General features: G+C 35.3%; 1 protein-coding gene across 1 annotated transcript in view; it reads right to left on the reverse strand.

Annotated features, from left to right (window-relative positions):
• Positions 1-905: 905 nt before the first annotated feature.
• The window catches only part of LOC101435800 (ovostatin homolog 2), a 60,511-nt gene continuing 44,992 nt past the window's right edge, over positions 906-16,424 (reverse strand). The window contains exons 28-36 of the mRNA XM_058282774.2: positions 15,882-16,047; positions 15,288-15,499; positions 13,481-13,690; positions 12,931-13,055; positions 3,805-3,895; positions 3,358-3,426; positions 2,648-2,750; positions 1,873-1,950; positions 906-1,058 (exon numbers count right to left, since the gene is read on the reverse strand). Of these exons, the coding sequence (XP_058138757.1) occupies positions 1,898-1,950; positions 2,648-2,750; positions 3,358-3,426; positions 3,805-3,895; positions 12,931-13,055; positions 13,481-13,690; positions 15,288-15,499; positions 15,882-16,047 (1,029 nt within the window). The 3' untranslated portion in view covers positions 906-1,058; positions 1,873-1,897. The remainder of the gene's footprint in view (positions 1,059-1,872; positions 1,951-2,647; positions 2,751-3,357; positions 3,427-3,804; positions 3,896-12,930; positions 13,056-13,480; positions 13,691-15,287; positions 15,500-15,881; positions 16,048-16,424) is intronic.

The following is a 16,424-nucleotide window of genomic DNA, read 5'->3' on the forward strand; positions in this document are numbered from 1 at the left end:
TAACTATCTGTGATTTTAAAATTTATATATTTAATTCATTGCATGGTAGTAGAGCTTGAGACCCTATTTCGAAATTATTTAACTCCAAAATTATAGTATTTATCTATGGCTTTTTTCCTGTCTGTAGCAGTACTTTAGCAGAGGCCTAAGTGACAAACCTGAATTGCAGTCAACAGAGAGATTTTTTTCCATTCCCATGCTCATTTTTCCCACTTCTTTCCTCCCTCTCCCCAGTATTAATTCCGTGCTATAATAGTTTTGTTAAATTAGGCGAAGGACACACCTTAAGTATTATCAGTAATAAGTGATAAGCTCAAATCCATAAAATAATCTTTAAAAAGATAAAGTAAGATTTATTTATCTTCTGGACCATGAAAATAAATCCATCCATTTATTAATGATTCCCTAACTACTATTTACCCTAGCCTTTTATGATCCTTCACTGAAAAGAATCTGTGTGTTTTGTTGTTTGTTTGCCTTTTCTTGAGTAAGCATGAAGTCCTTTCGACTTATTTTCTCTCTGCCTATAGCATGCAATAAATTAAACATATACATTTTAAAATCACAGATAGTTAATTTGTATTTATTCTTTCAGTCTCCATATCCAATGTATGCTGCTTATAGCACTTAAATTACAAGTGGGTCATTAATAAATATGTTTATTCATTGATTTATCATAGATGAACTGGTGTCAGTCCATGTCTGCTGCAACAAAAGTTTATTTCACTATGTTAAATAAGAATTTGGAGGATTCCCAATTCTATTTATCACAATGTCTAAAATTTGAATTCAGAGTTTAAACAATAAAGCAAAATATCTTAGTTCCTATCAAACAAGGCCCTACATTTTCTAGAATGAAAAACTATGAATGACACACTGGAAAGAAAGATGGTCGTAGACTCAGATGTGAAGCCACAGCATTTAATGGGATAATAAAGAAATAAAATAAGAGAAGAAGTCATAGCAGAATGAAGACTGTTCCAAAAGTGAGGTGGTTCGTGATTCTCTCCAAGGACTGATAAAGAAGCATGAGTGTGTTCAAAATAAGTCGTTTCCACCTGGGATTTAAAAAAATAGTGTAAGCAATAAAGAAATGTGGCATGTATCTATAGATATACTAACATGTACACATATACAAATACACATAACATATAAGTATATATGTATAAATATATGTACAAATATATTTGATGCTGTTATCTTACAGAACAAAAAAGAGATTTATAAAAGGTGGTTCTATATTATATAGCTGTAAATTCTTTAAAGCTATTTCTTTTTTTAAGATTTATTTTTTATTTATTTCTCTCCTCTTTCCCTGCACCTCCCCCCCTCCCCAGTTCTCTCCTCTCTGTGTCCATTCACTGTGTCTGCTTGTATGCTTGTCAGTGACACTGGGGATCTGTGTCACTTTTTTATGTGTGTGGGTGTCATCTTGCTGCATCAGCGTTCTGGGTGTGCAGTGCCACTCCTGGGCAGGCTGCATTTTGCAGCTCTCCTTACAGAGTGCACTCCTTGAACATGGGGCTCCCCTATGCAGGGGAAACCCCCGCATGGCATGGCACTCCTTGCGTGCATCAGCACTGCGTGTGGGCCAGCTCATTACATGGGGTCAGGAGGCCCTGGGTTTGAACTCTGGACCTCCCATGTGGTAGGAAGATGCTCTATCTGTTGAGCCAAATTCGCTTCCCTAAAGCTATTTTAAAGACATTAATAAAATCTTAATGACAATCAGAACACTCATCTAGTATGTATAGCTGCACAAACCTTGTGAAATACCAGGGACTTCTCTTTGCTTCCTCCATTATTCTATCTTCTTTAGGTTTTTTTACCAGGTATGTTTTCAATGGTCTATAATGTATGTAATTTCCTTACCTTCTCCTGTGCTTTGTTTTTTTTCTCACTGGGGAACTGAAATACTGTTGATATTGTAAGAAACTAGTGCATATTCATCTGGAAAATAAAGTGAAAATAAATACTCCCTTACTAAAGTGCGAACTTGCTACACCTAGGTTATGCCAGTCAATATACATATACCAGGTCTAATCTTCCCAATAATTTTGCAGGAGAGTTAACCCTTTCCTCATTTTACAAATCCAGAAATATCCCCTCAAAGTTTAAGTCACTTGATGAAGGATGCCCACTTTGTAAATCCCAAAGCCATAATGCAAATATTCCTTGACAAATTTTGCATGGCAGTCAACAGGAAGTTAATAGCATTAACGTTCCAGAGAAAACTTTAATGTCTTTACAACATCTTAGGAATTGCATCAGATCACAGAAAATTCTCACAATTTTTCTATAACCTTTCAGAATCCCACCCCTCCTCTTCTTAAATCAAAGTTCACAGAGGTGGCATGACATGATAAATCATGGCTTTGACAATAATGGAAAAAGACTTGGCAGATTAGCCTGGTTCATAGTTCGAGTTAAAGGGGAGTCATTTTGTATTACATCAAAAGGACTCTAGGTGTTGAAAACCTCTGGTATCTGAAAATGGCCCAGATAGAAGATATAAAACATACATAATAGAGTTAAAAGAATTCTATATACAATGTAAAACCATCTATTGTCTAGTCTTTGAAGACTAAGGATATTTTGAGAAAATTTAGTAGCTCAAGGCATGAGGACATGATTGTTGTTTGCCTACCTTTTTCATAGTAGTCATAGACCATGACTGGGGCTGGCTGAATGTTCGATACGAGGTTGATTTGCTCGACAGAGAAAGTGAAACTGTTTGCTGAATCAAAAACCTGTAAAGATACCAATGATAATTTTATCAGAGCAGGTCTGCAAAGAGAAAATCACTGAGCAAGTTATCTCCCATAATTCACAATGCAGTCAATTAAAAGGGTCTAAGATACAATTATCTTACATAATGACAAAATAATTTAATATTGAATTATATGTTGTGTTAGGTTCCATTGCTTAAATGGAGGTGCAAGGAATTTAGTTGTAAGCTGTAAAGTGGACATTTGTGTGAATGGTAGTGATTTTCACATTAAAGGATGGCTCTACAACTCATGCCACCCTTCGCTGAAGAGCAAGTCAAACTGTAAGGGAATTATATATCTCCTCTCTTTGACCATAGTATGTTAGATACCATGAGAAATGAAAATCAGATTGATGATGTTTCTACATTGGGAACCATCTGGTCAGGGAGCCTAGGCATATGTGAAATAAACTGAGGGTTAACAGGGAAAAGATGATTAGTGGGATTGAACATGGACAATTTTTAGCATTCCCTGTTTTTGATAAAATTCATCAGCCATATTTATAAACAAAAGAGCCACTGAATTACCTCAGAAGAGATGAACCAACAAAAAAGTCATGAAAGAAAAAAATTATTACTGAACTTACATTTTCCAGGTAGAAAAGAACATGGCCATTATTGACATCAGTCTTCATCACTTGGTCATGTTTTCCAAGCTTTAAAGAAGTAAATGGGAAGAGAGGGATAAATATTAGAAGATGAAAGTGTCATTTGAGAATTGAATGTTTCATGCTTTTTATTTAACCAATTATCAGGAATCTATTTTATGGAATGTTACCAGAGTACCATGATATTTTCCTAAGCACAGGTGGGAAATAAATAAAGAAATATATTATGCACTGTGGAAAATAATGATGATTAATTTCCATGGATTAAGAATACCATCCCTCCAGGTGTACATCAGAAATATAAATATGGACTCTGTGTAAATTTGTTTAAATAATGAATTCCATGGCTCAGTTTTGCTATGTAGTTATTTCATCTATATATTTTATTGCTTTCTCTATGCTGAAGATTGGGCTTCTATTATTTACCTCCTCAATGGATGACAGAACCGGAGTAAATCCAGATAGCATTTTTACATCAACAATAGCCATATTGGAGTTCTTGTGAATTCCAGTATATCTGAAAACAAAAGAAGATGAAAAAATACTAGTTGGGGTGCCAACTTGGAACAGTGACTTAACTCATGGTGAGAGTGATGGGTAGGTAGATACTAACTGGCCATCAGTCTGAAAGAAAAGCAAAAGCTGAAGAGGAAGTGCCTCAAGAAAGTGGTTCGAAACACCATACAGATGAGCTGGATGAGCTGACACAGCAATGTAGGGTGGTGCAAATAATGAGTTATCTGGACCTCAAATCTACCCAAATTCCACTCTTAAACTTGCCCAAGGCTGCAAACGCAGAACTTAGAAAATATCTTGTAAATGTATATTACATATATTTATGTTACCCTTAGATTTGCAAAACAATTAAAAGAGATCTTTCATTAAGAAGCAAGATGTTGGCAGAATCAGAGTAGACATGTCCCCAAGAGATTGTCTACATTATGCTCCTGCCTCTGGAGAGGGTTAAGACATGGAGTTAGTTTAGGTCTTAGCCCTGGTGTTCAAGGGACTTTCATGAAGAAATCCTAAGAAAATTCCCCCAAACTACTTTTATTTTCTTTTTTTAATTTTATTTCTATTTTCCAAACTATTTTTACTCAGTGTTTCCCAACATATTAACTAATTCTAAAAGCCTCTGATTTATATACGTCTAATCTGAATTCAAGAGAATTCTTTTATCTACACTAAAAAAAAAATCCAAAATTCTTGCTTTGTTCAGGTATAAAATAAACATTTGTGAGCTTTCTAGTATATGTCCACCTGCAATTTTCTTTGGGAGAAAAAAATATTTCCCTTGTCTGAAACCGACAATGCTTCCATAAGAGAAAGTCTAAGTGTTGCTGAATATGTATGTGGCAAAAATTTCCAAATTAAATTTGGATACAGTTGAAATTTTACTTGTGGAAAACAAAGGCATGCTGTTTCCATGGTAGCAAGTTACTTTCTGACCACTGGGTCATGCTGTCCCTAGAGATATATGTGCAGGTGGCTAATCTCTCTGGGAAATATAACATTCCAGCAGAACTCAGACTTGATATCTCAAGTAACCTGGGCAACAAGATTTATGAGTATATTTGTTTCAATAACATAATAGAACATCTTGGAATTTAGTTTCTATCTTATCCACTGTGCACTGTGTTTTCATAAATGAATTTATGGGAATAGTTAGCTAGGATAGTTGCTGGTTCTCACAATTACTTGGTGTATATAAAGAAGCCCCTGATATTAATACATTTGTCTGATAAGCTTGAGGCTTCAATGCTCACAGATCCCCTGATCCCAATCTCTCTTTGTCTTTCATTCCCGATACTCTTCGGGTCCGTGACTCCAATATCTGGTGCCCAACATGGGGCCTGAAGTAGTGACTGCAGCAGAGATTCTTCCACAACAGTATTGGGAACGCTGAGCTGAAAACCTTCCTGAAAGGTTGGGGCATCCATCAAAGTGTGACTTGAGTCTGACCATACAGTGGTAAGAATTTTAATTAATCCTGTTTACTGCTAGCATTAGGGTGTGGGTAATTAACGAGGACGGTTGGAAGAATATTCACCGGTACTAAAAACTCTCTTAAATACTGTTGGATTCTCAGTAAAACTGCTGATTTACTTGAACTTTTAGATCTAGTTCAAAAACACTGTTACTGGTTTCAGCTGCAAGGGAAAAATCTTTTGAATGTGAAACAGTGGAAACAGGTAATGAGGGCACTACGTAGAACATCTCAAAGAGGGGAATCCATTCCTTTATCTGTGTGGGCTTTGTGCCAGCAAATTGCTGCCCCCTTAGATCCTTTACAATCAGACACTTTACCCTATATTAATAAGATAATTGTTCCCATCTCCATTCCTCAAACACCTTTAATGCCCTGTTTATTACACAGATCTCAATGAGGGGATCTGGAGGCCATGCAATTGTTATCAGCTTTTCTGGTTATATTACGACAACTCCATTAGATGCTAATAATCCTCAGGGAGGTGTTGAGTTCCATCTTGAACCAATACCTCTTAAACTACTTGAAAGATTTAAAACAGGTAAAAATACTAAATAAAGTCCTTGTTAGTGAAATCAGGCTTGTAAAAAAAAACTCTCCGTTAATGTGTTCGCTAAGATAAGGAAACTATTCTGGCAGCAACTCTGCAAAACCCCTGCTGTCTCCATGACAATGTAACTGTCAGCTAGTGGGGGTTAATAGAGTTAAGCCATGTTTCCATGCTAATTCTGATTGGGCTTATTTAACCAAGATAATAAAATTAGTACATAATTTTTATCAAGGTTTAAAAAGGAATTTTCAGTTTTAAATCAATAGTTTTACTTCTGAACTTCAAGTCTCAGTATAGTCTTACAGAGTAATAATCCAAAAATGTGTGTTAACAGTCTGTCTAAACTGCTAAAGAAGAGCTTAACTACATTTATGTTGCTCAAGTTATCTTAACTGATCGCTGATAACTAATAAAAATGTTTCCAAGTACAAGCTTGCATGTTACAGGCTACATGGATTCCAGAAGAAATCTTAAAAAGTGATATCTAAGATGTGATATAACAGAGAACTTAAAAACAGCTATACCAAAAAAGTAAGAATTATGAGTTAATTGTAAACTGTATGTTTCTGTTAATGTGTTGTAATTGTTTTGTGTCTGTCTGTTCGTTCAATGTCAGTGTATATTTTGATACCTCCAGATGGTAATATAAATTAGTAAAAATTTTTAAAAAGAGCTCTATTCAAATGGCCAAAAATTAAATAAGTGCTTATATTAATACATAAGTCTATATGTTAATAAGATCTCTACAATGATAAAAATTGTAAATCTTGGTTAACAAAATTACTATGTCTTTTTATAAAAAATTATTCTTGCCTAGATTGAAATGAATAGTTTATTTTTCTTCACAGGATAAAATGGAGGATGTAAAACTTAAATGAATATTATATAAGGTTAAAAGTTTGTGGAAATGCTGACTGAAATTTAATAAGTTTCTTCTAAAAAGTGTGTTTTGTCCTAAAGTAGAATGACTAATTTTCATAAACTCTTGGAACTTAAATGCATGTGGCAAGTTATAGAAAGTACTGTGGTAACTTTAAGTAAAGAAATGTATTCTGTGAAGGTAAAATTTGTCTTAAAATAGTATAATTATAGTCTATATGGTTATAAATAATTATAAGAAATTTAACAAAGCATTGTTTAAATTAAAGTGTTTAAATGGCTAATTCCAAAAGGTCATTTTAAACAAACCTGAATTAATAATAATAATAATAAAAGGTGATTTTATAACAGGAAACCTTGGCAGCAGCCAGCCTCCCCTGACAACTTGCTTCTAGGAGACTGTTTCTGATATTGCATGCTACTAAGTATTTAAAGTAAAGAAAAGTTCATTATTTTAACAAGCTTGTTTAGTATTAATGGCAATTATATGTTGTAAGAAGTTTACCTGGTAACTTAGTATATATGATATATAGAATGTGTGTTTATTATTAAAGAAACAGGAAAAGATTTTGTCCTAAGATAAAATGATTAATTGATGGGAAAGAGTAGAGTGTGGAACAAAACCTGAATAAATACAAAAAGTGTAGAAGGGTCATGGAAAAGAAATTTTTATAATTAAAGTTAAATAACTTTGATGGGTCTATCTATAAATTTTAAAAGGTTTAGTATCAAGTAGTATACTAATGCAAAGTTAAAATTTTGTTGTTTCTCAAGGTTTCTCAAGTCATTAATCTGTTTTAGTAAAAGTTTTTATCCTGAATAATCAGTATACAAAGAAAGTCTGTTTTATCAAAATAGCTTCTTGTGCTTTAACCTCATCATTTCCTCAGTGTTCCAAAGAAGGAAAAGTTTTATCTCTTTTAAAATAACATAACATTCAAACCTGCTTTCTTAAAATCAAATCCTGAAAAGTATCCTTTTATTCCAAACTAATTATAAGAGATTTGTTCTTTTACCTTGGGAAAAAAATTAAATAGTTAAGTTCATTTTATAAGTTGAATAGGTGTTTAAAAGTGTTATAAAATTAACAAAAAAATTTTTTCTTTAACCCTCTGTTAATTAAAGTTGTATAAGTAAAAGGTTCCTATGAATACTTAACAGTGTATAAATTTACCAATATTTCAGCATAAATTAAACAAAAGCAGTGATTATTCATTATATGGATGATATATTGTTTGCTCATGCTTCAAATGACAAACTGCAACAGTTATTTCAGTATGCTGAACAAATTCTTCCTGAGTATGGCTTGCTAATTACCCCTTAAAAAATTCAAAGGAATGTTCCATATTGTTATTTAGGTATGAAATTGGCTAATGAACATATTACACCACAAAAGGTGCAAATATGGTGAGACAGATTAAACACCTTAAATGATTTTCAAAAATTGCTAGGAAATATTAATTGGATTTGACCAACATTAGAAATCCCTAATTATATGTTAACTCATTTGTTTCAAACATTAACAGTAGATTCTGATCTATCTAGCCCTAGAATCTTGTCAAAAGAAACTGAAAAAGAATTGGCATTAATAAAAAATTGAATCTCTCAAGGGCAATTAACACAAATATACCCTAACAAAGCTGTTATTTAATTATTTTCTCAACCCCTCAATCTCCAGTGGCTTTATTTTGGCAAGAAGGTATATTGGAATGGGTTATTTTACCTAATAATAAACAAAAGAGATTGCAAACATATCTTCAAAAAATTATTTCCATACTAGCAAAAGGCCGTGTGAGGTTGCTACAGTTAAAGGGGTCTGATACAGATAGAATTATCTGTAATCTTTCTCATGAAGAAATTCAACATTTATATATAACTAATCCTCAATGTCAAATTTCTGTCAGTGATTTTCAAGGCATTATTGATAATCATTATCCTACATCCAAACTATTAATGCTCAAAAAGAACCACTTGGATTTTACCAAAAATTGTGAAAACTGTTCCTATTGAAAATGCATGTACAGTATTTACTGATGGTAGTAGTAATGGAAAAGCAGCATACGTTACCTCTCAAAAAGAACAAATTTGGCAGACTCCTTATTCATCTGCTCAATGCACAGAGCTTTCAGCCATCATTAAGGTTTTATAAACGTTTCAAGAGCCCTTGAATATTGTCTCTGACTCTGAATATGTATGTTTAACTGTAGGCCATATTTAAACAGCTCATATTTTTATTACTGGTGAATTGGCTCAACTTTTTGCTGATCTTCAAGCCCTCATTCATCAAAGAAGTCAGCCCATATATATTACTCATATCCGGTCTCATTCTTCCCTTCCTGGTCCTCTAGCTACCCAAAATGCAAGAGCTGATTTATTAGTAGGATGTTTGCAGGATGCCAATAAATATCATGCATTAACTCATATTAATACTAATGGACTTAGACATAAATTTCCTCAATTAACAAAACATCAAGCTCAAGAAATTATTCACACCTGTCCCACCTGCAGACCCTTAACTACAGTGCCTTTTCAGGCTGGGACTAATCCCAGAGGCCTGGCTCCTAATCAACTGTGGCAAATAGATGTTACTCACATACCATCATTTGGTAAATTATGATATGTCCATGTTTGCATTGATACTTACTCTTATTTTTTGTGGGCTACTGCACAAAGTGGTGAACATTTTCATCATGTTCGCTCCCACTTATGGTCTACTTTTGCAGTGATGAGATGCCCCTTGAAAATTAAAACTGATAATAGCCCTTCTTATACTAGTAAGTCTTTTACTTCTTTTTGTTCTACGTATGCTATTGTGCATGTTACGAACATTCCTTACAATCCTACAAGTCAAGCCATAGTTGAATGCAGCCATTATACCCTAAAAACTATGTTTTTAAAACAAAAAGGGAGAGATGATGGTATTATAACACCAAAAGATCATTTGACAAAAGCTTTATTTACTTTAAATTTTCTTAATGTTTATAATTCATTGACACCTGGGGAATGTCACTTTAGAAAATGTCAAACATCTACAGTGGACGCAGGAAATGAAGATCAACCAATATTCTGGAAAGGTATTTTAAGCAGTGAATGGAAAAAAGGCAGGATTAAAGTATGGGGGCGAGGTTATGCTCTTGTCATTTCAGAAAATGGAGAACAAATTTGGTTACCTGTGAAGAGGATTAAACCCTGGAATGAAGAGATGGGGTCTCCTGCAACTTCTGATGATGGTGATCGTAAGTAATGAGGAAGCTGCTGGTAATTACACTTATTGGGCTTATATACCTAAACCCCCATTACTTAGAGTGTTAACCTGGAAAGATCCATTCTTTCATATATATCTGAATAAGACCCATATATTCCCTGGACCAACTGATGATTGATTGCCAATAAAACCCTATGAGGAAGGACAAAGAATTGATAATCTCGTATTACCATTTGATTATCAACCCTTATGCATTGGTAACCATCCTTCCTGTATGTATGTTAAATATCGGGTCATAATTATCTTCAAAAATAATAATACTCAGTTTATTGTGACTTTATTTCCCTCTTACAATTTAATCATGACCAAAAATCCTACTTATGATTGTCCGCAAAAAGACAGTAGGGATAAAGAAGGATGGCAAGAGTGCCATATAGGAAGAGGATCTGTCATTTTTAATGATTCCTATGGAATAGTATGGGAGAGTCCCCCAATGGGGAGTCCCTCTCCATATTATGGCAGATTTATTTGGTATGGTCTAAATAGTAAAGGACAATAAAAAATAATTTTTACTAAAAATAATAGTGTTTGGAAACAGAAAGGGAAATGGATCCCTTCTCCATGGTGTAATATTACATCTATACACAAGCAGAAGAATCTGTGGAAAGTTTTTATAGGAATAGCACCTACTATATAATGGATTGGAATAATAGCAAGAAGAGTCAATATCTGCATTTAAATCAAATTCATCATCCTCAGGCGTGTGTAAGAGATCCTTATGTGTTTGTGGTTGGAAAATTAACTATAACTGAGAATGCTCTATTTTATAAAAGTGGGGCTTTGCATACCTGTTTATCTGAGAACATTTTACAGAAAGGAGATTTCATTACAATGGCTCGAAGGCAGCAGGGAGTGTGGATTGCAGTGCGACTGAACCAAATTTGGCAATCGTCACCTGAGAGTCAACTGCTGTCCCATATGGCTCGAGAAATCCTGAAGCACTCGAAGTGATTTGTGGGTCTGCTAATAGCTGGCATATTAAGATTGACTGGTGTCATTGCAGCTGCCGCTACAGCTACCGTGGCCTTGCATGAAATGGTGCGGACTCAACAATATGTGCATGAATGGCATAAGAATCCTAGTGACTTATGGCATAGTCAAGAACATATTGATGGAGAATTAAGGGTAGAGTTAATGATTTAGAATCAGCAGTTTTACATCTTGGAGATCAAGTATATAACTTAAACTTATTTAGGGGATTGAAATGTGATTGGAATGACAGTAACTTTTGCATTACTCCACTTGCTTATAATAATTCTATGTTTGATTGGGAAAAGATTAAAAATCATTTGATAGGTCATAAAGGTAATATGTCATTAGAAATAGAAGAATTGCAGGAAAAGATATTAGAAAGGTTTCATAATCAGATTTATGTAGATGAATATAAGGATATCTTTAATGATTTGATTTCTCTTTTCAATAAGTTTCATCCAGTAGATTGGTGGAAGTCTCAAATTTTTTTGTCAGCATTAGGAATAGGATTTTGTGTATTAATCTTGTTGCTCATTGTTGTTGCTTGCCTGGGACGAGAAGTCTGTTGAAAACTGCACTGTGTTAATGCGACGGGACAAGCTAATAATTTGGTACTTGCTAAAACCCTGATATAATTCCCCATGGTCAGAGGGCTTGGCTGGTAGCCAATGATGGGTAATACTCTCAGAGGAGGGCAACTTAAGACAGGCATAGCCACCCTGACTAAAACAAAAAGGGGGAAATGTGGGAAACAAAGGCATGCTGTTTCCATAGTAGCAAGTTACTTTCTGACCACTGGGTCATGCTGTCCCTAGAGATATATGTGCAGGTGGCTAATCTCTCTGGGAAACATAACATTCCAGCAGAACCCAGACTTGATACCTCAAGTAACCTGGGCAACAAGACTTATGAGTATATTTGTTTCAATAACATAATAGAACATCTTGGGCTTTAGTTACTATCTTATCCACTGTGCACTGTGTTTTCATTAATGAAGTTACAGGAATAGTTAGCTAGGATAGTTGCTGGTTCTCATGATTGCTTGGGGTATATAAAGAAGCCCCTGATATTAATACATTTGTCTGATGAACTTGAGGCTTCAATGCTCACAGATCCCCTGATCCCAATCTCTCTTTGTCTTTCATTCCTGATACCCTTCGGGTCTGCAACTCCGACATTTACTCTCCTAAATCTAGCTCTTATTTTGCTTAAGATGTACTCAACTGTGATGCGCTTGACATTACCACGCCATAGAAATATCCCCGAGGCAGATTAGTATAGGAAAGGAGGGAAGGCCACTGGCAGAACAGTCAGGAGACCGTGCCCGGAAACCCCTTGAAAGGAATCCACTGCCTGAGAATACCGCTCTAAACATAACAGCCTGCCAAGACCATGGCCATTGGGTCCCCTTTGAAACTCTCAGTCTCAAAAGAAGCCCCAGATAGCTCCAAACAGGCCTCCCTATTGGTTCCCTGAAAGCTGACAGGTGAAGGGACAGGAAGCCAATCAGGACAGCAGACACCTGAGCTGCCTCCTTAACATGGGGAGGGTGGGGATGAAAAGCCTTAAAAAGGCCTACCCTAGGCCCTACATTGTCCATCTCACCCTGTAGCCTGCCTGCACCAGTGTTTTGACTGTGTACTCTCTCTTTTCCTGTTTCTTAACAAACTCTTTTTTCTGGCCTTATGAAATTGGCACATCTCTGAATTCTTTCTTGCAACGGAGCCAAGAACCTGGAGACCCAGAACCCAGAGTGTTCCATAACCATCACCACCAGCACACGAACTCGTTCTGCTGACCATCATTCATATTTTGTTATTTCATGACTGTTTAATAATTCTATCTTGATTTATTACCATACCTCTAATTTCAGTTCTGATATCAAAATATGACACTTACTTGAGAGTCACTGTTAGGTCAAAAGTAGTTTGGAATGCATTTGAAGAGTTTTTCTTTACCATATCCAAGGAAAGGGAAAACCCAGATGCCTTCTTAGGTAGAGGCACATTATACCTAAGGGTGGCCTACAAGAGATAGCAAATGATAAAAATGATTCATTTATCCTGTAGTAAAATCTGAAGGACCTTTTATTTCTCTATTTCCATTTTTACTGCACTTTGCTTCACTTCTTTCCAACCAGGGACCAAGGCTAAATAATATTGCTTAGTTTTCAGAAGACACAAGAATCTTTAACAACATAATTTAATGAAGATATCAGAATGTTTTCTAGCACTGGTGTCCCTCAAGAAAGCTCTCAGTTACCCACTTATACCTAAGAATGTATACCTCTTTATAAAATAACTAGCATTTTCAGCTATTGATTAGAAAACATTGATTAGAGCAAGGGTAGAGATAATCATTGAAATATGTGTAATGGCAAGCTAGCACTTCATAAATAACTGACAGACGGCTTGGTTCTTTTACTCCCTCTCAGGTAGGTTTCTCTTACCTGGATAAATGCACAACCTTGCCCTTCCACCTCTACTGTGTATTGTCCATGCACTTTTGTTATTTCTGAACGCTGGACCAGAAAGCGGTTGTCCCTGTTAACCTGGAAAATCTCACTGGATTCTTGACTGCTAAACGTGACCATGACTTGGTCCTTAGAGAAGGTTAATCTCATGTAGCGGCTTATGGCAAGAAGACAGACTGCAGTGTCCTGTACAGAACGTTACAAGAAATTACCTGAGTTCTGTTCTGAAATGATATTAGTTGTCATTTGATCATCATGTTTAAATCTATCCATAGAAATAGTCCTAACCACCCATTTCTATCCATAGAAATAGTCCTAGATTACCAAGCAGCAATATCCTTAACAATGGGAAAATATATTTGCATGTGCTTAAGAGTTGCTGCAATTTAAGTTAATTTCCTTCAACTATTCTTAATTAGATTTTAGTTTTCTAAAGGACTTTCATAAAGTATTATCTCTGCTATTGAAAACAGTTCAAATCTTTCCTAGTAGTTAAGGTGTTCTCTACTTCAGTGATGTAATTGCTGCCTTGGATGATGCTCAGGTTCAGTCATCTTCAAAGAAGATATGCCATTAGGCAGAAAGGGTGCTGGGAGATTTACTAACAGATGATTTTACTCAGAACCTACGCCTGAATAAAGGAAAGTAAGGAGGAATTGAGGCATTTCTCCTGAGAAAAAAGGACATTTCCTTGCATTTTCATTTGTTTTCCAATTAAGGAAAGACATAAATCACTGTTTCCTATACATTTCTCCTATTAGCCATTCCTGTCATTTGCTTTTCCCAATGTGTAGGCCATAGAAATCGAGAAAAATTCTTCAGCTTTGAAGAATATGTCATTTGCAAAAAGGAATTCATGTAAACAAGGGTTAAGAATTAGTACATAATTAAGATTATTAAATCATTACATAGATGCCTTTATATTATACAATAGCAAAAGGTGAATACCTGAAATTATGGAAGCTGCCTAGAGTGGGCCCACTTCACCCTTGTGTATGCCCTCTGTTGTGATGGAAGTTCTAGACTGAGGTCACCCTTGTGTATCCTGACTATTGGGATGGTAATCACTCTACCCACCTCTGCTTAATATCCATATGAAAGACCTTGTTCTGTATTCTCCTATCCCAAATCCTTGTGTCTGACCCTGGTTTGCTACCTGACCCCATCCATTCTGTTTAGCCCCTTAATGTTTATTAATGAAGGAGCCTGTGTTCAGCTCCACCCACCCCAATTAGTCATTGACACCCTGATGTTACAAAATATTAGAATTTCTGCAGATCAGGAAAGCAGTTTTGAGTCACGAGGCCACTGTGTTCCATTGCTTGAGCAACCAATAAAACTCTTTCACTCTTTGAAACTCCCATGTTTCAGAAATTGGCTTTAAAGATGAATAGGGAGGAAGGAACCTGCATTTGCTCAGTATCAGTTTGACCCTAGTACCATCAGGTTATCTAACTTATCATCAAGACTCTCGTGCTTATGATAACAATCTCTTCTGACTTATATTCTATTTTAACTATGTAAATGCAGAGACAGAAATTGGGCATGAGTTCTTTGAAAAGGGGACCTCATTTCACTCATTCATATACAGAGACTTCTAGTACAGTTCCTGATACACAAAAATGGCTCAATAAGTAATTATTGAATAAGATAGAATTTACAATATCAACTATTCTGCACTTCAGAGGTATTTTTCTGTGATTATTTTGCTAGATAGATTATTATCAAGTAGGATCTTCTGTCTTTAAGAGATTGACATTAATATCAGGCCCACATCCATCACCTGAGTGGAAGAGAAGCCTCCATGAGAATTCATCTGCTGGGCAAGCCACCACACAATCTTGCTAGCATACACAAGGTCCGGAATTTTTTGGGAAATAACACCCAACAGCACATAGCAAGTCTTCTCAATCTCAGCGGAAGGTGCCCGAGGAGGGAAAGAGGAGGATTCCTCCATCTTGGGTTTCTTTGCTCTTTCCCAATGTATTACATTATCTGAGAAAAAGGGAGAATTTTCACACAGTGTCTATAAACAGCAGGTGATTGGCAATACAAAGGATTCATTCTTGGCTCAAATAGCAACTTCCTAAGATCAAGAGTGGTACGTTCCTAAGTTCCAAAAGCCCTTGTTACTGTCTATGGCATGGTCACCATGCTTGATTTCCTTTATGCCACTCATTTGAGATGAAAATGGCAGAAAAGAGAAAGACACAAATAGAAAATATAAAATGATCCTTGAAGATAAAGGGCCACTGAGAAATTTCATAAGAGAAATAGAAACAGTAGTGATGAGAGGATACCTATATACATGATTGCTAAAAATTTCATTATTTTGTTCTCGAGGTCATCTCCATGAGCAAAAGCTGATACTACTTACTTGTTTTTGTAGCAGATTGATCCAGGATCTTAAGTAAGGATTCTGCTTTCTCCTCGTCTCCAGCTATTGCGAAAACATAAGCCAGAATTGCATGATTATAGCCATTAGTGACACCACTTTGATATGCCTCCTGTAGGCAAAAGAGCCCATTCCGTAGAGCAGGAAACTAGTCAGAAAGAAGAACATATTTTAAAATAATGTCTGAACTCTTTGTAAACTTGCTACATATTTAAAATAATCATTCCTTGAAATGTATATAACAACATATCACTGAATTATATTTTACACAAAAATATGTATTATAGTTCAAAAGTACAATTAAAGTAAATGTCTAATGGCATTATTAGTATCTGAAAAATTAAATTTAAGTAGTAATAAAATGGCAGTTTCTATAATTGAACAGTAATGTTTTAGTTAATAAGATAAATTTCTTTGGTGAGGCAAAGCATATGAATTTATGATTTGACCTGAGATGTTTACTCTTAATACCTAAAATTGAGGCTTATGTCCCTAAAGAGGTCCCTAAGGATGGTTTTTGAGATC

The sequence above is a fragment of the Dasypus novemcinctus genome, chromosome 20 (genome assembly GCF_030445035.2).
Source record: "Dasypus novemcinctus isolate mDasNov1 chromosome 20, mDasNov1.1.hap2, whole genome shotgun sequence".
Taxonomy (NCBI): Eukaryota; Metazoa; Chordata; class Mammalia; order Cingulata; family Dasypodidae; genus Dasypus; species Dasypus novemcinctus.